This window comes from Octodon degus, unplaced genomic scaffold, assembly GCF_000260255.1.
Source record: "Octodon degus isolate 3935 unplaced genomic scaffold, OctDeg1.0 scaffold00211, whole genome shotgun sequence".
Taxonomy (NCBI): Eukaryota; Metazoa; Chordata; class Mammalia; order Rodentia; family Octodontidae; genus Octodon; species Octodon degus.
In genome coordinates, this window is record NW_004524787.1 from 1,952,001 (window position 1) to 1,973,917 (window position 21,917).

The 21,917-nt window shown below is 36.6% G+C and overlaps 1 protein-coding gene across 8 annotated transcripts in view; it reads right to left on the reverse strand.

The window, feature by feature from the left end:
- Positions 1–21,917, reverse strand: part of Arhgef9 (Cdc42 guanine nucleotide exchange factor 9) — a 265,414-nt gene that overhangs the window by 127,655 nt on the left and 115,842 nt on the right. For all 8 annotated transcript variants that reach the window (XM_023705024.1, XM_023705026.1, XM_023705027.1 and 5 more), the window contains one exon: positions 10,188–10,379. In XM_023705024.1, the coding sequence (XP_023560792.1) occupies positions 10,188–10,379 (192 nt within the window). The remainder of the gene's footprint in view (positions 1–10,187; positions 10,380–21,917) is intronic.

The window sequence follows — 21,917 nt, forward strand, 5'->3', positions numbered from 1 at the left end:
AAAAAAATAAATAAATAAATTCAGAGGGTTACACCTTAAAAAAAAAAATCAAAGGATGGAAAACAATCCTTCATGCCACAGGAAATCAGAAAAAAGTAGGGGTAGCTATCCTGGTTGTTAATAACTTCAAACCAAAAATCATTCAGAGATAAAGAACGTCACTACATACTTGTTAAGGGAAAACTGCAAGAAGAGATAATAATTATAAATATATATGCACCCCTTGTAGGAGGCACCCATCTATAGAACACATATTTGAACAGACATGAAAAATCAACTGAGCAATAACACAATTGTAGTGGGGTATTTAACAGGCCAGTGTCACAAAGAGGTAGAAAAATGAGGCAAAAAAATGAGCAAAGAAATAAAAGAACTAAAGCAAACTTGTGAAGAAATTAACTTGGTAGATTTCATGCACTATTTCATCCAGCAACAACAGAATAACATCCTTTTCAGCTGCATGTGGGACATTCTACAAATTGGCCATACACTAATGCAGAGAGCATTCTTGCGTAAGTACAAAGCAACTGAAATTATCCCATGTACATTATCTGACCACAGTGCAATAAAACTGTAAATTATTAGGGCTTGCCAGATAGCTGCGAGACCTAAAGCGCCTGCTTAAGCAGAGTGCAGCGGCTAAGCTTTGATCCCTGATGTGCCATGCTGGCCCTGCCCCTAGACAGCTATTGAGATAGGATGTGCTGGTGCACACCTATAATCCCAGTTTTTGGGGGCTGAAAACCAGGAGGATCACTAGAGATGTGAATCTACATAGTGAGACCCTGTAGACCTTATTCTAAATACATACAAAAAACCCAAAAAAACTGGAATTTTTTTTTTTTTTTGGCGGAACCGCGGACTGAACTCAGGCCCTTGTGCTTGCCAGGCAAGAGCTTATTCTACTGAGCCATCTCCCTGGCCCCTAAACTGGAAATAATTGATGAAAGATTTTTTCAAATTTGTAGCCAGCATCTTGTAGTGCCTGCCCTCCGCATTTCACCTCTTTGTCGTCCACCGGGCTCAAGTCAGCTTCATACCAGCTGCTGAAGTTGTTCTCCAGGTCCCAGGCACTCTCGCTGTGCCGAATAACCACTAGTTTACAGGTGGCCATGGCGATGGGAGAGGGAAGCCTGATGAAAGAAACTACAAAAACAACACAAACACGTGGAAATTAAATAACAGCCTCCTAAACAAATGGATCACAGATGAAATGAAAGAATAAATTAAAAAAAATATTTACAATCAAACAAAAATGCACACACAACTTACTGAAATCTTTGAGATACAATGAACACTGTCTTAAGAGGAAAATTTATGGTGGCAAATTTGCACATTAGGAAAACAGAACAAGCCAAAGTAAATGATATTATGCCACAAAACAAGCTCCTAGGAAAAGAAGAGCAAGTCAAGTCCAACAAAAGAGGCAGGAAATTTAAAGGATTAGAGAAGAAATTAATGCAATGGAGATGAAGAAAATAATGCAAAAAATAAATTAATCAAAGAGTTGGTTCTTTGAAAGAATAAATAAAATCAATAAACCCCTAACCAGTCTAATCAAGAAAAAGAAACAAACAACAACATCGACAACAAAAAAATTCATGCAATAAGGTATGAAAATGTGAAATCACTACAGACTCTAGAGAAATTCAAAATATCATCACTATCTACTTCCAAAATCTTTACACTCACAGGATGGAAAACAAAGAGGAAATGAAGAGTTTCCTACATACATGTGAAGTGCCAAAACTGAATCAAGAAGATATGCAAAGTCTGAATAAAACAATAACTGGAAACAAAATTAAAATGTAATAAAAAAAACCCTACCAACAAGCAAAAGCTCAGACCTCAATGGAATCAGAGCAGAATTCTACAAGAAATTTAGAGAAGATTTAGTGCTAACCCTTCACAAACATTTCCGTGAATGAAATTGAAAAGGAAGCACTTCTACACAACTCATTCCTGGATGCAAGCATCACTCTGATTCCAAAACTAGAGAAAAATCCAACTAAAAAAGAAAATTGCGGGCCAATCTGTCTAATGAATATGCATGCAGAAATCCTCAATAAAATGCTAGCAAACAGAATGCAGCAAACCATCAAGAAGATTATACATCATGAAAAAGTAGTTTTGTCTCAGAAATAATGGGATATTCCATACACAAATTCGTAAGTGTAATACACTCCATCAACAGAAATGAGAACAAAGACAACACGGTCATCTCAATAGATATAGAAAAGCTTTTTACAAAATTCAACACTCATTCATGATAAAAACCCTACAGATAAACAGAATAGATGGGTCTATATCTCAACCTGATAAAAGACATCTATGACACACTGACAGCAAACATCATACTAATCAGGCAAAAACTGAAGGCCCTCATTTTAATGTCAGGAACAAGACAAGTTTATCCACTGTCTCCACTCATATTCAATACAGTTCTGGAAACATTAGCCAGAGCAATTAGACAAGAGAGAGAAATACAAGGAATAAGTATTGGAAAAGAAGAAGTTAAACTATCGTTCTTTGCAGACGGCATGATACCCTACAGAGAGGACCCCAGAAACTTTACCAGAGTCTTGTAGATTTACTCACCAAACTCAGGAACATAGCATGATACAAAGTGAACACCCAAAAATCAGTAGCATTTCTGTACACAAACAATGAACACACTGAGAGAGAAATTAGGGAAAGCACACTTTTCATAATAACACCCCCCCAAAATGAAATACTTAGAAATAAATCTCACAAATAAAGTAAAAGTTTTACAATGAAAATCATGGTACTCGCAAAAAAGAGACTGAAGAGGATTTGAGAAAATAGAAAGATATTCCACGCTCCTGTCTAAGAAGCAACATTATGAAAATGGCAATCTTCCCAAAATTGTTATACAGATTCAATGCAATCCCAATTAAAATACCATTAAGGTAACTCACAAAACTAGAGAAAACTTTCTTCAAATTCACTTGGAAGACAACAATATGTAATGTACTAATTATTAAAACTGTGCTAGTAATCAGTTTTGAAATTGTCTCATTTGTTTCTCAATAAAATTATTTTTTAAAAAATTCACTTGGAATCAGAAGAGACCCAGAATATCAAAAGCAATCCTAAAAAACAAAGGAAAGTCATGAGGTATCACAATCCCTGAACAGAAATTATACACTAAAGCTACTGTGATAACATCAGCATCGTCCTGGTATAGACACAGATCTGAGGATCAATGGAACCAATTACAAGATGCAGACACAACTGTAAACACACTCAGCCATCTTTACTTTGATAAAGGAGCCAAACGTGTTCAGTGGAAGAAACATAGCCTTTTAAATAAATGGTGCTCGAAAAACTGGCTATCCACATGCCAAAGGTTAAAATTAGACTCATGTCTACAGCCACGCACTAAGCTACAGCCAAAATGGATCAAAGATTTAAATATTGAAACAGAAACACTAAATCTGCTAGAGGAAAATATAGACATAAATCTTAAAGACATAAGAGTTCGTGAATAAAAACCAATCTGCACAGCAAAGTCTTCAAAGAATCAACACCTAGTATCTCCTCTTTTAAAAGTTTCTGTTCTTCAAATGAAATCTCCAACAGAGTAAACACTAAACCGACAAACTGGAAAATATTTATAACTGACTGTTTGTCCAACAAAGGCCTTTTATCTAGAACATGTAAAGAATTAAAAAAAAAAATCAGACCTCCTAAAATCGAAGACCCAATCGAAAAACAGGCATCTGAAATGTATGTGAGATCTCCTACCAGACTAAGCTTACAGGCAGAAAAAATACATGAAACCCCTAGAAACTCAGACTTGAAAGGAGCCAAGGTATCTTTTCTGATATTTCTATTTAAAGGTGGAGACACTGATATATTTACTTTTCAGATGAAGAAATACAAATGGAAAGTAAATACATGAAAAATTGTTTAACATCACTGGTTATTTGATAAATGCAAATTAAAACAACACTGAAATTCTGTCTCTTAGCCAGAAAGAATGGCTAACATCAAGAGGTCAATAATCCAATAACAAATGCTGGAGGAGCTGAGGAGAAAAAAGTAACCCTTATCAACTGTTGGTGGAAGTGCAGACTGGTACAACCACTATGGTAATCAGTGTGGAGATTCCTCAAAAAGCTAACATTGGAGATGTCATTCAAGCCAGCTATTCCCCTCCTGGGTATTTCTCCAGAAGAACTGAAAACTTCATACAACAGTGATGTATGTGCAACTATATTTTAATAGCACAATTTGTCATAGCTAAATGCTGAAAACAACCCAGATGCCCACCAACTGAGGGATGGATAAAGAAAATGTATTTTTACACAATGTAGTATTACTTGCTATAAAGCAGGATAAATTTGAGACATTTGTTGATAGATGGATGCAACCAGAGAACATACATGTTATGGTTTGTGTCTAGTTGTCCCCCCAAAGCCTCATGCAGTCATGGGACAGACTTCTAGAGATTCATGGTCCACTGGGATTATGATTCTGAGTACTACTGGGATTTTATGGGAGTGAGTGCTACACCCAGCCTGGGGTAGATAGCCTGAATGCAACTTAAGGAATACAGACTTGCTCTCTGTTGCCACTTTTGCTGCTTTTCATCCACTTTGCTCTTGTTCTTTGCTGCTGCCATGAATGGATGCTCTCTGCCAGTGCCACTCTGCCTTGAAGCCAGCCGAGTATGGACTGAAATCTCCGTTAACTGTGAGCTAGATAAACCTTTCCTTCCTTCATTTTGGGTGTCATGTATTTGTCCCAGCAACGAGAGAAGAGTAATTGAGACAATACTTTTAAGTGGAATAAATCAGACATGCATGTGCAAACATTGTATTGTCTCCTTAATGTGAGAACCTTAAAGAGAAAATGGAATCTGAAGGATACAATAGATACTGGCAAAAGAGAATGAACTCATTCAAAAGGAGGCATTACTAGTTGAGGAAAAGGAGAAGGAGCAAAGGAAAGAGATATATCTGTATATGTATGCAGAATGTTTTGAACAACTGTACTATGGATTTCTGCTGGTCTATGGAAAGGAGCAGATAATGCTTAATTTGTTTTGTCTTCTTTTTTGAATTGTTCTTCCCTTTTCTCCTCTTAATTTCTTATATATCTCTCTTTCTCTTTCTTTTTCCAATTTTGCATATATAATCCTGGTAATATGAATAAATGATTGGAAGACAACACTATGCATTACAACAAAATCTGTGAAATTCATATTACTTTGTTAAGTGACATTCTCTATCACGTGAAATTTTTCTGCATTAATACTATTTTTTATTCTCTTTATTTAAAAAAAAAGACTCAGGGGGGCTGGGGATATAGCTCAGGGGCATAAGCACCTGCCTGGCAAGCACAAGGTCCTGAGTTCAACCCCCAGTACCACAAAAAAGACCTAGGAGGCCTCCTCAAGACCTGTCAAAGAGCAGAAAGAGAACAGAAGCATTCTATGGATCTTACTGTCAGACATGCTTCAAAAACCTGAGATCCTAGTCTAAAACAGTAAGACACAAAGGGGTGCTGTGAATTGATTCAACAGGGCAAGTTTCCCAGAACCTCACCACTCTCTCCCAGTGCGCATGGGAGAGAAGGAAGGACACAGAATAGGTAAGAATTTCTGGATGTTAACAAATTAGTCACATTTGGCATGAATCATCCCTAGTGTTGCTATGGTAACAGTCAAGGAAGATTGCTCATCCATTTTACTTTGTCCTTAAATTCATAAGGGTTGATCTAAAAATCTAGATCTAGTGTAGTGATCTAGAAGTATCTTGGCATGTGCTATAATCTACAGACAAAATTTTCAGAGGAGATCTTCTGAACCACTGGAAAACAGAATAGATCAAAGAGTCTCTGGATCATATGAGTTAGGAAATTCTTTAAAGACAGGCACTCACAAGTATATACATCAGTGTCTCCATCTTTAAAATAGAAATATCAGAAAAGATACCTTGGCTCCTTTCAGATCTGAGTTTCTAGGGGTTTCATGTATTCTTTCTGCCTGCAAACTTAGTCTGGTAGGAGATCTCACATACATATGCTGGATGATTTTACTTATTGTATTTTTTTTTCTTTTTGGTACTAGTACTTTAACTCATAACCTCTAGCTTGCCAGACAGGCACTATGGTGCTGAGCTATAGACCCTGTCCTGTGGATGATTTTTTTAAATTAGAGTATCATAACCATAAGTGTCACATTTACAGCTGTATGTTCCTTGCATATATAGTTGCTTGTTAGTATATATTTGTGAATAAGTGAGAAATGATTAGCTCGCCCCATGTTAATAATGGCAAAAAGTAACATAGAAGCAGGTAGTTCCTTTAAGGAACTGTAATATGATAACATCTGGCTTGCTAAATCAATGCCTTTCTTTGCATTTTTGTAAGTAAAGTCTCCCATAAAAATGATACAAGCTGCCCAGTGGGACGGATGTGTATGTGCAACGAGTGGTTTAAGCTGGTGGAAATAATCAAATTCAAATCAGAGCAACCTGGCAGTGAGACACACTAATTATAGCCCCATCATTAACATGTTAAAAGTGATACAACATAGAGCTGAAAATTGTCCCTGGTTCAACTAGATACAACTTTCTTTAACCACCTGTGACATCTGTGGTGGCAAAATAGAACAAAGAAATAGCTTCTAATAATCATCAGTAAAAGCTTTGTTTATGTTCATTGGACTGAGCAGTCAGGTTGTTATTTATATTCAGATTTCTCTGTAACTTTAAATCAGCCCCCATCAGCAGCTTGGCTTCTAGTTTTAAAGCCAGGTAACTTCATTTTATCCCTGGCAGCAGCCTTTACCGTGAACATATTCAGAACTAGGGGATGCCCATCTCTCTGTTGTTTTCCTTTTATTTATGTAAGGACCCCACTCACTTCACTATGGCAAATTCCATTTGGCCTTCTGGCCACACAACAACTCACTTTTGTTCTGTCTGCTTAAAAACTTAAAAACCCTTTGTCTGGGAGAGGAAGAGATTAAAACATTTTTTTCTTCTCTAACACAGTTTAATAGATAATCAGTAACCTAAACACAATACTTTCAACTTCCAAATTCTTAAAGACTTAAACAGATGTACCCACTGCAATGTCAAGTGATCTGAAGTTCCTTATGTGCAAGTTTTCTTTTACCTTTTCAGTCAACATTCTGTCAATCTTGTACTACTTTCCAAATTCTCCTTCTTCATGATTAACCTAGACTTGACTCTAGTTCTGTCCTTGAACCTGAATTCAAACAATAACAATCTGTTATTTTTTCATTTCTTGATCATAGCCATTCTTTCTGGGGTGAGGTGGAATGTCAGTGTTGTTTTAATTTGAATTCCCAAATGAGCAATGATGCTTGTCAGTTTTTTCATGTGTTTATTTACCACTTGTGTTTTTTTCATCTGAGAAGTGGGCATTTATCTCAGATGACCATTTTTTATTGGGTCTTTAAATTTTGGAGGCCTGATTTATTAAATTCTTTATGTGTTCTGGAAGTCCTTTGTCTAAGTAACAACTGGAGTTTATATTTCACTACAACTGTTAGAAGTTGAGGCCTGGTCAGAGAGGAGGGACACTTTAGGCATGATCCAGAAGGTTGTATTTCCCTTCCTGGCTCTTTCCCTTACTCTGATTTCTGAAGGCCATGAGTTGAGGAGCTATTCCTCTGTTATACCCCTCTGCCATACTGTCCTTCCTTGAAAAACCACCTGACTATAGACTGAAACTTCTCTAAAGTGTGAGTAAAAATATACCCTTCCTTCTTTAACTTGTGGCTGTCCAATACTGAGTTTCAATGACAAGAAAAGTGACTATGACATAGATCATAGCTCTATTTCTTCTGGAAAGATGGACATTTCCCTAATGATGTCCCTGTAAGAAGAAATTAAGAACTTTGGGTTTTGGGTACAGATAATCCTTCTAAGAGTACTAAAGGACTTTCACTGGGCTAGTGTCTGGGAACTGTATAAAAATAATTTTACTTAATAGAAAATAGAAATAACAATGTGGCACACACGTCAGCAATATCATTCTGATTTTAAGCAGTACTTACTGAGCATATACTGTGTTTCAGGTACTGTGCTAGGAGTCATCTATCAGTAAGTCACAATATGCAAACTTTTGCTCCTCACAGTTTACATTCTAGTAGGGGAGATGGACAGCCAATAAAACATGTAAGTAAAGTATGTCAGATAGTGATAAGTGAAATAGACAATGATTGCATTGCCTTAAGTGTAAAGGAAGAAATGGGAGAGGCAGTGCAAGATAGTAGTCTGAAATAGAATAGTTAAGAAAGTCTCTAGGAAAAGGTAATATTTAAGTATCAGACTTGAAGGAAGTGAGTAAAAGATCTATGTAGACATCAGCAGGAGTGTTCTAGTCAGAGAAAAAATATTGCAAAAGACCTTAAGGGTAAGCATGTCAGGCATGTTGAAAGAAAACCAAGGAGGCTGGTGTACTGAGGTAGTGGACATGGCGAAAAGCAGCAGGAGACTAAATTAAAGAGGTAAGAAGGGGTTCATGCTATACCATTTTGCAAGTAACAGGAATTTTTGCTTTTATTTGGAGGAGAAATGGTGAGCCACTAGAAGATTTTTCACAAAGTAGTAAAATGATCTGACTCAAGAGAGGGAAAACACAGCAGTATCATCACTGTATAAAGTTCTAATGAGCAGCACTGCTCTAGAAAAATGAGAACACTGAAAAAATTAGACCTTACCGCTGACATCAAAGAGCATTCTAAGCTAGGTGGCAAGAAGTATGACAAGACCTAGTCTCTGAAAGGAAGAAGATGAAAAGATTCAAAGACGAGATTTTTGGGAGTGGAAGGCTATCATTGTGTTGAATGTATTTGAGTCTACTTGTGTCTAATCTTTTACTCAATTTTCCACTGTTTTCCTCTGTTTAGTAAAAAGCGCTTTAAAAATGCTAATTTAAGTTCACTGTGCTCAACAGAATACGAGGTAAAAGGTGCTCCTCTTCTCCAGATGGGGTTAGGAAATGTAGAGATACAATTCCTAGGGATCGGAGTGATACATGGAAAGACCTGAAGCTTGTTCATCTAGCCTTAATTTGTAGATTCCCTAATAATTTGTTTGCTCAAACTAGCAAGTGTTTTCCAAGTGAGGGAAAAGGACCAGAAGCATCAACATCACCAGAGATGCTCTTTAAACCCATAGATGCTTATACCTTATCCCAACTTTGGTAATTTTCAACTTGTGTGACAATGATGAGGGTTTTGGAATCTCTCTGATACACATTCAAGGCTATGAATTACTTGCTTTCAAGAATCTGTGTTTTGGGCTGGAGAGATGTCTCAGTAGAATAAGCACTTCCCTGGCAAGTGCAAAGGTCTGAGTTCAATCCCCGGTTCCACCAAAAAAAAAAAAAAAAAAAAAAAAAAACCTGTGTTTTTCTTAAGACTCTGACATGAACATCTAGATCAGAAAAGACAAGTCTTCAGTCAAAAACCCTTGCAAATGGAATGGCAGACCTTGTTCTAATGTGGATTGCTGGCTCTGAGCATGGGTGTAATTCTCCCTAGGTCTCTGGTGACCTATCTGTGAAATGGAAGATGTGAGCTGCGACTAATTCATTTCTGACAGGCTTCTTGACTTAAAGGAAAAGGGTAGAGATTTATGGAAGAGAAAGGAAAAAGATTCAGGGAGAGAGAATGGAGACAGAAAAAGGGAGAAGAGAGGGAAAGCAGGGAAAAGAGAGAAAAAGAAAAAAGAAAGGAAAAGAAGGGTAGTAAATTATTATTAAATGAATCATAAAGTTAAAGAAAAGGTGAAAAAAAATGATTGCGGAAGCTGAAAACAGGAGGATCACTACAATCCAAGTTGCATAGAGAGATCCTGTATCAAATACATTATAAATAAATAAATATGAGAGCTACATTGTTGCCAAAACACCACATTTAAGTATCTACAATTTGAATACCAAAATTGAATGCTAGGATGGGTGTCTCAAAAGAAAAGCTTTCACTATTGATTTTCATCAATAGTAGGTGCAGAAATTGAGAGCACCAAGGGAATGTTTTCACTCCAATGAACAGAATCTAGAAGATAGTCCAGCTGCTCTTTTCAACACTGTGGGACTCTCAAAGGCAAGCCTATCACAGTTATTAGCTTTTCATGCAAGTTTCCTCTATCATATCCTGTATACCCCCATGTGATGTCTACCTCACAAATGTCCTTGAGGTGCTTGATGTAGTGACGTTCAGTGCTCATAATTTCATTGATGACATTGGCCCGCATTTGGTCCCGGTTCTGGAGTGGTCGACCCAGGCACAGGCAGTCTGAGTTGGGGTCGAGATGCCCATTCTGCACATCACTTGGCCCTTCCTCCACACCATCTTCCTGGTTCACCCAGAGCTGTGGAAATAAGCAGAAAAGAATAATGGTTTAAACTCCTTGAGGAGTAGTTTACAATCAAATAATAAAAATATAAATTAAAACATTTGGGTATCCAAAAGGCCTTCAATCAGAAGCCCTTGCAAAAAAAGAATGTTATACCATACTCTATTGTATCCAAAAGGCCTTCAATCAGAAGCCCTTGCAAAAAAGAATGCTATACCATACTCTATTGTGCTGTGCTGGCTCTAACTATGAGTCCAATCCTCTCTAGGTTCCTGAAAACCTATCTGTGAAATGGAAGATGTAATGTGCAAGTAATTCATTTCTGAGAGTCTTCTTGGCTAAAAATGTTACCAAAGAGACAAAAGTGATTTTAACCAAAACACGTTCATAACGAGGCATATCTAGGAAGCACAGCTGGATCAAGAAAATAATTTAAACTAAATATCTAAGTATGATTCTTAGGCAAGCACAGGGACTAGGGATCAATCCTTGGCACCACATGCCATGCTAGCCCTGTCTCCAGGCATGCTAAGCCAGCCACAGGGACTGGGCATAGTGGCACATGCCTGTAATCCCAGCGCTAGGAAAACTGAAAACAGGAGAATCATTACAAGTCCAGGCTGCATAGTGAGACCCTGTACCAAATACAGTATAAATAAACAAATAAATAAATAAGCAAACAGCTGCATTATTGCCAAAACACCACATTTAATTACCTACAATTTTAATGCCAAAATTGGATGCTAGAATGGGTGTCTCAAAAGAAAAACTTTTACTACCAATTTTCATCATAAGATATATAAATAATAATTGAAATTTGACTGTAAAATTCCTTTGACAGGCAAATAGCTCTACCTCATAAAAGTTTTGATGGGAATATCGGAATATATTTCCCCACCACATAATAACAATAGCTATTGATTAAACATTTACAATACACCAGTCACTGTGCTAAGAGCTTTCAAAAAACTGCACTCAGTCCTGTTACATAAGTACCATTGATAACATCATTTCACAGAAGAGGAAACTAGGGCTAAAAAGTGTTAAGAAGTATATCCCAAGTCACACAGTTAGGAAGCAAAGAAGTTTGGGATAGGAGCCAGACAGTCTTGGCTCTACAAAACCTATGCCATCAAATATGTGTCTTTAGCTCTAAGGGAGACAGGAAGAGAAAAGAAAAAGCTTTGGACAAAATGAGCTGACAATTATTAGAATCATAAAAAAATGGATAGTTGGTTAAGACTGAGATTGTCTGTTTCAAATCGTAAAATTGAAGAGAAAAAGAAAAATTTGGGTGAGATGTTTTTGCATCTTGGATACTTAGCTTACATCATAGCCCATTTATCCCCAGTCCTAGAGGATAAAAATATGGGTACAGGAAGAAAAAGAAGGGTGCCCCATGGCAGTAACAAAATCTGTAGGAGGCAATTTGCCAAGTACTTGTTAATTGTCTCAACAGATTAAATAACTCCATATTTCCTCTCCTCACTTTCTACATTTTTCATCTACATCCCTGACTTAAGAAGCCAAGATCAAGCAACTTAGATGCATCCTCATTTCTGCCACCAAAAATGGTGTTACCTTTTCCTAATCCGGGCTTAGCTCATTTTGTGACAAACAGGAAAAAGCATGGTAAATGATTTCAGAGGCTTTGAGATGAAGGTAAAAAAAAATAGCACTTATGAAACATAGTTAAAATGGTAAAGAAAAAAAAAAAAAGACCAGCTGTTACTTTCCGACTTTGTATATTCTTCTTTTCACATTCCTTCCTAGGGGATGGGAAGTGTGGTTATCATCCTGTATGCCTAGAAATGTTACCTACATATATATTTGCTACAGGCCACAGCAAGAAGAGATCGCTCTGCTTTAACACATTTTATATACATGTCCAATGTGCAAAGTTTATCTTCATCTGGAACCTACCATCCTTTGCAAATTCTCTATTGAAATCTTTTCCAAAAGATCAGCTTTTTATATTCAATAGGCTAGTAGCTGCCCTTTCATACAACTGAGATCCAATAAGAATGATTAGCTAAAGGAATGGTTATGTTTTAAAAATGATTATAAGGCAGGCCGGGGAGCTAGCTCAGTAGAATAAGAGCTTTCCTGGCAAGCGAAAGGGCTTGAGTTCAATCCCCGGTTCCACAAAAACAAAACAAAACAAAACAAAACAAAACAAAACAAAAAAATGATTATAAGGCATTGGAGTAAATATCTCATATACATGATGCTGCTATTTTTAATAATAGAAACCTCATCCTCTAGTAATCTATTAGCTTTTCCTGTTTGTAACAAAACGAGCTAAGCCCAGATTAGAAAAAGGTAACAGGCTTTTAAGAAGTAAGAGCCATTTCTATAATTCTCAGGACAAGTCAAGTCAGAGCGTTGGTTTGTGAATGGTGGGAATAAAATGAATATTTGGAACACTTTCAGTGGGAAGGAGTACAGGATGAGGGCAGGAACAGAATGAAATTTAGATTCACATATATTCCATAGGAGGTTGCAAATAACATTGATAAGGAAGAAAGGCAATTACATCACAAGAAGCAGTTGCCTTACACAAAATTTGGTGGAAGAAGACACCTTCAGCTAAAACTAAAGATCTAGGTGGCAGGCCCTCTATCAGGTGCTTCTGAAAAGACATCTTATCTCATTTAACAATCTATATCAAGGGCCTACCAGGTCAGATACTGAGGATGGATACCACAGCAAAGAAAATGTAAATCACTGAACTTCATGAATGTGACGTCACAGAGACAATATTTTATAGCCTAGAAAAAGGTGCTATGAAAGGTCCAAGTTATTGTGCTCCTCATCTCAGGGTTATAGATAAGATTCCTTGGGCCTGAAGATATAACCACCTCATCTAATCCCTAAGTTTTCTGCTCTTAAAAGCTTCCTGCTGTGTACAGATGATGATCCTAGTTTGCTTGCATGTCAGAGTACAATGACACAAATCAGCGTAGGAGCTTAGCCTCACTGGGTGGCATTCTATAATGGCATATTAGCCCTGCCCAACAACCTGTTGCAAGCTAACATGTACATTTTCACCAGTGTTGTTGACTGATATTTCAATTAGCTCAAAGTTTCCTGATGACAAGATAAACAATGCCCAGAACATGCCAGATGGCATGGCTTTCCTAAAAGCCCTTGCATGCTACTTATAGGCTGATTTAACCAGTCTTCATTGAACTCTAAAGGGAGATGGATTAATAGGATCATTTTAAAAAATATCTACATTGGAACTATTTTGGGCCTAACTGCTAACTACTTACTGTGACAGAGACATGAGTAAGCAAGACAATTCACTCCTTCCTCTTCCTTAAAAACCAAAAAAAAGTTTTCTAAAAGAGAGATAATCCCTGGTCCTTATCACACCCTTTTATATTGCACTGTCACTTCCCTCATCTCTTTACAGCCAGTCAAGTCCCTGGGTAAACTCCAAGGTTCAGTCTCTCTTCCATGCCACCAATGAACTACACTCTCATCTTGATTGCTTATTTTCATACCCCAGAATCCTCTATAACTTCTCATTGATTATAAAGCCAGTCCAAGTATCCACCTTTACCTCCTACTACCCTCTTCAGAAATATTGGGCTCCTTGCAGATTAGTCTTTGTTATGACTTGTGTCTAGTTGTCCCCCAAAAGCCTCATGCAGTCATGACACACGGACTTCTAGAGTTTGAAATTAACTCATGATTCACTGGAATTATAGGTGTGAGTGCTGCTGGGATTATGGGTGTAAATACTACTCCCATCATGGGGCAGGTAGTCTAAACGCAATTTAATGGAGACAGACTCTCTCTGTTGCCTTTGTTGCTCTGCTACTCCTTCCTCCCTTTGCTGTCTGCTCTTTGCCACTGCCATAAAAGTTTGGTCTCTGCCCTGTGCCATTTTGCCTTGGAGTCAGCTGACTATGGACTAAAATCTCCATTAACTGTGAGCTAAATAAACTTTTCCTGCCCTAATTTAGAATGTTGGCTATTTTTCCCAGCAAGGAGAGAAGAGTAACAGGCAGAATTTGGTACTGGAAGTGGGGTCATTGTGGTAGCTAAACCTAACCATGTGTATTACAAAGTTTTGGGAATGGCTTATGGAAAGAGATAAAAAGGTTTGAGATGTTGCCTACAAGAGAAGCACTGGACACACACACACACACACACACACACACTAAATAAATGTTAAATAAATAAATAAATAAATTTTAAAAAAAAAAGGGGGCTGGTGAGATGGCTCAGTGGTCTAAAGCACCTACTTGAACAAGCTTGGCAAAGCACAGAGACCGCGGTTCAATTCCCCAGCACCACATGCCAGCCAGTCCCGCCCCCTGGTGGGCTGAGCTGGCCACACACACACACACACACACACACACACACACTAAATAAATGTTAAATAAATAAATAAATAAATTTTTAAAAAAAAAGAGAAGCACTGGAAAAGCTTTGGCTGTTTTTTGTTTTTTTTTTGGGGGGGGGAATTCTGATCAGAGCCTAAAACACCAACATGCCAATAGAAAGCCTGCCTGTAAAGACCAGGCTGGGGAGGTTTCTGCTGGGAAGAAGGACTGCATTGGTTGTTGGACTCTAGATGACTTGTATTTCGGCTTGGCAGAAAGTTTTTCTGCATTTTTCTAGCGTCAAGAGACTTTGGCTGAGAGTGAGTTTAAGCTTGACAAACTGATTAATCTGGCAAAAGATATGTCAAAGCAGCCAAATATTGAGGAAGCAGCATTGCTCTTGTTGGGGGCTTTATTTATTTTTTTGTTAGCCAGATTTATGGTAAAAGTCAAGAACAGAGAGCTCAGCATGATGATTTAAAATGTTGTGAGTTTGACCAGAAGTAAACCTCCAATAAAGCTGTAGATTTCAAAACTAAAGCTGAGAAGATCTCCATTGCAGAAAAGGAACAAGAGAATAAAATGGATGGTCTGAGGGCATCACAGGATGTGGCAAGTAGACTTGCAAGGGAGAGGGACTTTGCCCTGAGGAAAAAAGTCGCCTGTTCCAGAATGGTGGTGGAGGCCACAGCAAGTTCCAAAATGGCACTGGCATAGATTATTTCTTCCTCAGAATCAGGGTGATTTTAGGTGCATTAAAAATGCAGGAGTTCTGAAGTTAAAAAGGCTTCCACCCTGATTTTTTAAAAAAAGACCTGGGAGAGCAGGCAGTATGCCCCTGAGAGGGCAGAGTGTAGAGCTGTGATTGAAAAGCCTATTCATTGGAAACCCCCAAAATTTAAAAAAGCCAGGAAAGTATATCATCTAAGAAAAACTGCAAGGAGAGAAAAAACAGGCCTAAAAAAAGCTGAGAGCTACAACCAGCAGAAGTGCCATAGGGATGGAGCGACATAGAGCTCACAATTTGCCACAGATTGCTATAGATGTTCCACAAAGACCTGCAAGATTTAATGTTAGCCCTGCTGGATTTTAGATTTATGTTGGTCCCAGTGCTTGGTATGCTGTGGTATGTACTTTTTAAAATGATAATGTTTACCTTGAGCATTAAATGTTAGAAGTACTTAACTTTTCTTTTATATAGGGCCTCACAGCTAAGTTTGCCTTAGATCATACAAGAGACTTGAGACTTAAAATTTTCAGCAATGCTAAAACTGATGAGACTATTACAACTTTTTTCTTTTAAATGTATTTAGTACAGGGTCTCACTACACAGATCAGACTGGTAGTGATCCTCCTGTTTTCAGCCTCCCAAGTGCTGGGATTAGAGGTATACATCACCATGTTCAGTCTCAATCACCGGCTCAGTGTGTCCCTGGGGCAGGGCCAGCATAGAACCCCATTCCCTGTGTCTGCCTAAGCAGGCGCTTTAATCCCCTGAGCTACCCGGTTGGCCCTGTGACAACTCTTAAAGATAGACTAAAATGTCTTTTACATAAAGGGATGTGCATGAGACTTTGGGAGCCCTGGGGGAAAATGTTATGGTTTGTGTTTGGTTGTCTCCCCAAAGCCTCATGCAGTCATAAAATGGAGACTTCTAGAGTTTGAGATTAACTCATGATTCACTGGGATTATGGGTGTGAGTGCTGCTGGGATTATGGGTGTACATACTCTTCAAAGCCTGGGGTGGGTAGCTTAAATGCAAGTTAATGGACACAGACTTCTCCATTGCCATTGTTGCTGCTACTCCTCCCTTTCCTGTATGCTCCTTGCCACCACGATAAAAGGCTGCTCTCTGTTCTGTGCCAGTCTGCCTTGGAGCCAGCTGAATATGGACTAAAACCTCCATTAACTGTGAGCTAAATAAAACTTTCCTCCCCTAATATTGAGTGTCAGATATTTTTCCCAGCAACAAGAAAAAATAACTGATACCATTTTTTCCCACAAATATCCCCATTTATATCATTTATTCCTATGCTGGGTCACAGAAATTATATAGTCTAGAGTTTTCAACTACTTCAGCAAAAATGAAGCAATTTCTCAACTTCTTGATGCTCACACTGACTGCATCAATTTACAGAACTTAAGATGCTGTAGATAGTTCTAAGGAATTCGCTGAAAGAAAAAGCTGTTATAAATAATAAACAAGTTCAGCAATGGTATCAGTTGACCAGTATAGAAATTTCAGTTATATTTCCATATACTCTCAGTGAACAATCTGAGAGTGAAACTAAGAAAATAATTTTATTAAAATAGTATGAAAAGCAAAATACTTAGAAATAAATTTAGTAAAAGCAGTGTAAGACATATATTGAAAATGAAAATAATGCTAAAAATAAAGATGGACAAACTAAATGAAAACACCTCTTGTTTTCATTGAGTAAGGATAATATTGCTAAAATGGGAATATCTTCAAATTAATTCAGAGTCAACAAAATTTCTACCAAAATCATAGCAAACTGCAGAACACTGACACAATCATTTTAAAGTTCATATGGAAATTGAAGGGACCCAGAATAACCAAAATATTTTTGAAAAGGAATTATGTATGCAGGCACAAGTTTCTAGTTTTTAACTTACTACATATTTATAGTAACCAAGAGTTTGGCACAGACATGAAAATATACATAAAGATTAATACAAGAGAGTTGATAATTCTGAAACAGACCCAACATATATGATGAATTGATCTTTGTTAACAGTGCTCATATGTTTTAAGAGGGAAAGTATAGACTTCTCAATAAATGGTTCTGGGACAAACTGTATATCCCATATGTAAAAGAATTAACTTGGACCCCCTCATACTATATGCAAAAATTAACTCAAATTGGATGAAAAGCCAGAATACAAGAGCTAAAAAGGTAAGATTTTCTAAAGAAACTACAAAGAAAAATTTTTGTGACTTTAGGTTAGCTAATAGTTACTTAAATATGACAACTAAAGTATAAGTAACAAAGAAATAATAAACTGGGCTTCATCAAAATGAAAAGTATTTGTACTTCAAATTATACTATCAGGAAGCCAGGTACAGTTGTGCATGCCTGCAATCCCAGCTACTCAAGAGGCTGAGGTAAGAAGATCACAACTTTGAGCCCAACTTGAGGAACTCAGTCCCTGTTTCAAAATCTGAAAAAATGGGCTAGGAATGTAGCTCAGTGTGAAGGCCCTTGATTCATACTCCAGCACTCACCATGTTAAAAAAAGAAAATAAAAAGATGTGATAAAATAATTGCCTATCATATACCTCCTAAGGATCTAGTATCCAGAAGACCATAATTCAACAATAAAAAAGACATTTAAAGAAGGGCAAAGAAATTCAATATTCATTTCTCCAAGGAAAAAATATAAATGGCCAATAAATACATGAAAATATATTCACTATCACCTACCATGAGGGAAATGCAAAATTAAGCCACTACACACTAACTAGGAGAGCTATATGTACGATTAATAAAAAGATCAATAAAAAACATTGAGGAAGATGTAGAAAAATGTGAATCCTCACTTCATACACTGTTGGTAGGAATGTAAAATGGTACAGCCACCATGAAAACATTTTGACAGATCTTCAGTAAGTTAAACATATAGTTACCATATGATCCAGCAATTTCACTCTTAGGTTTATACTTAAGAGAACTAAAAACCTATGCTCCCACAGAAACTATTATCCGTAACACCCAAAAACTAGAAATAACTCAAATGTTTAACAAATGATGAATGAATAAACCAAAATACAGTTTTATCTATTTAACAGAATATACCACTACAACATAATAAAATGCATTATAACATAAATGAACCTTAAAAAGTACTACACTAAGTAAAAGAAGCCAGACACAAAAGTCCACACGTACACTATTGCACTTATAGGAAATATCTAGAACAAATTCTTTTTTAAAAAAAAATTTAAGGGGCTGGGGAGACAGCTCAGTAGAATAAGCGCTTCCCTGGCAAGCGCAAGGGCCTGAGTTCAATCCCCGGTTCCAAAAAAAAAAAAAAAAAAGCTATACAAAAAAAATTTTAAAAATAGACTAATGCTTTCCAGGGCTGAGTTTGGGAGAAATGTGAATAATTTGGTGAAGAGGACCAAGAAGAATATATTCCAGATCGCTATTGTACCATATAGTAAAAATTAGTAATATGAATTGTAAAATGGAAACTTGCTAAGTAATTATAAATGTTCTTATCATAAAAAGTAAGAAAATCTATGAAGCACTGCATGTATTGACTTGATTACTCACATATAGATGCCACTACATATATTTATATATAAATATCCATACATATATGCATATATTAATATATGTTCATATATATTATTGTGATATATTTAACTTTCAACTAAAAATATTTTTTAAAATGCATATACAAAGAAAAGGAATTGTTATACTAAAAGGATATTGCACTCCGATGTTTATTGCAGCATTATTCAGAATAGCTAAATCCCAGATGCCATTCAGTGGATGAATGGATAAAGAAAATATTGTATATATACACAATGAAATGTTATTTGGGGACAAAAGAGAATAAAATCTTGTCATATGTAGTAACATGGTTGGAAATGGAAGTTATAATGTTAAGTAAAATAAGTCAGATACAGGCAAATATCATATGTTATCACTCAGTTGTGGAAATTCAATCTTATATAAGAATGGGAGATATAGAGACTGTAAAAGGCATAAGAAGGAGGGAATGAAAATAATTTCAATAAGGAGGCATAAAAATGTAGCTAAAGTGGAACAATAACATTTGATCCTTTAGTATAATACATTAGGGTAGCTACAGGTTGAACACTAATATATATTTCAAAATCAGTAAAAGGGTAAAATACACAACACATACAAATATCTATTGTTTGAGAAGATGAAAATTCTTGTGATGATTGTTACACACTGTATACATGTATTGAACTACCCTTTTAATGTACCCAATTAAAGATGTGCAAACACAAAGTATGATTGAAAAAAGTTACTTTTTAAAAGGTTACTACAGTAAAAATACATGGCCATTCATTTCCCCATATTATTCCCCTATACTCTGAATTCACTATTCACATCATTTCTTGAAATTTTCTGAAGTAGTTCTGGATGTCTTTTTTCACAAATATCTTTAGTTATGCTACTGTAGCTACTTCGATGTTTTGGATCAATTCAAATAGTTTACCTTCCCTGATCATTTTGATTTTGAGGAAGAACATCACACTTTCAGATCTAGTCAGACAGATGAGACATACACCTTAATGTTTTTACATCCCTGCCTTTCTTCTGGATGGCAATTGACAGGAGAATCCATTATACTTTTGTTTATGTCTCATGAAGACATGCCTTATTAAGAAAGAGGTCTTTCATAAAGTTGAAAGAGCAGTAGGAAGTGTTCCTGAAGCACATTATTAGGGGGATTATTGACAGTGTGTCTTTAAATCTAAATTTTTTTTAAATATAAACATTTATGATACATTTAGACCATATCCCATATCTCAGATTACAATAAAACATACAGTTTATTCATGCAAAATATGGTTCTACTATGCAGGAAGATACACTAAATATTTGATATAAAATGCTTACATTTCATAAGAAGAATAGATATAAAATGCTATATCCTCAATCAAAGTAAGCTGCTCATCCAAAAACTGCTATTGATCTGCAGATAATCATGCTTAAGAATTGAAATCTGAGGAGCTAGGGGTGTAGTACAGTGGTTAAGAGTATGTGCTTAGCATGTGAGAGGCCCAGGTTCTATCCCAGGACCCCTTCTTTCTAATAAAATAAAGGAATTTAAATCTAGAGGCACTTTTTAGGCCAGTGCCAAGGTTTGTTTTTGTAATGAACTTTAGTGAAAGCAGTGTACAAGTTTACATTTGGATGCCAGTGCCTGTTCTCTTCAGGGGTAGGTAGTAAACAGTTTGAAGACCACAACAATCCGTGGAGCACATTTTGAGGAACACTGCTCTGGGAGGTAGATTCTCTATGCATGCTCTCTTACTGTTGTTCTGTTTTGTTAGGTGAGCTAGACACTGCAAATGTTGGGCCTCTTTTTCTTCAAGGTATGTTATATTTCATGGGGACTTAGACCAGCAGTGTAGACGCTAAGAGAAAATTTCTATTATTTTTTTAAAGCCTTAATAAATCATACCATAGCTGAATGTCTGTTTATATAAAGCAATGTATCATCCTGTTTTCATTTCTGTGATTGTAAGGTAAGAGAGTCTTACAATCAAAGGCATTGTGGAAATTTGTCTTAAGCATAACAAAATACAGTCTCTTGCATACTTCTCTAGTCATTACCCTTGATTATATCTCCCATCTTTGCAGCTTTTGGAAGTAATTTTGTTATTTGTCTTCTGCAATGTACATGTGTACATGTACCTACTACGTGCTATGTGATTTATAAAATGTATTCCTGTAGAATGCTTCTACAAATTCAATAAAGTTGTTAAATTTTAACAGTAAAAGAAAATAAAATGCTATAGTAATGATAATTGTACAATCTTAAAAATACACTAAAAGCCCAAAACTTTTCACAGAAAATGATTATTTCTGATATATGATGTCTATCTGAGAAATATATATACAAAATGAAATTAGTCTAGATTAAGTGACATTTTCACTTTGAGTGTTCTCTATGCAATCGCATATTTCTCTTCTCTAAGGAAAACATGGTTATTGATTTTGTGTGCAAAAAACTCTTGTATTTATAAATCTGTATGCCTACTCTAGTAGACTAGCTATAATTCTACATGTTAATTAGATGCTCAAAACAGAGTAAACTTTAATGAGCAACCTAATGTTGAACCTCAACCTTCTAGAAAAAAAAAAGAGCAAGTTAAAACCGAAGTACATACAAGGATGGAAATTAAAAAGGTCAGAGTAATTGGGACTAAGAACACAAAAACAGGATGGGGAGATAGCCTGGCAGCATAACTGCCTCCCTGGCACGCACAAGGTCCAGAATTTAATCCTTAGAACCACATGCCACGCTGGCCCCAGAACACTGGGTGCCCTGTGACAGCCCCCAAAGTGAATGTGGTGGTGCAAGCTGGTAACTGCAGGGCTGAGGAGCCTGAGACAGGAGGATCACTACAAGTCTTAACTGTATAGGAAGATATTGTATCATAAGAAAAGGAGAAGGAGAAGGGGAAGGGGAAGGGGAAGGGGAA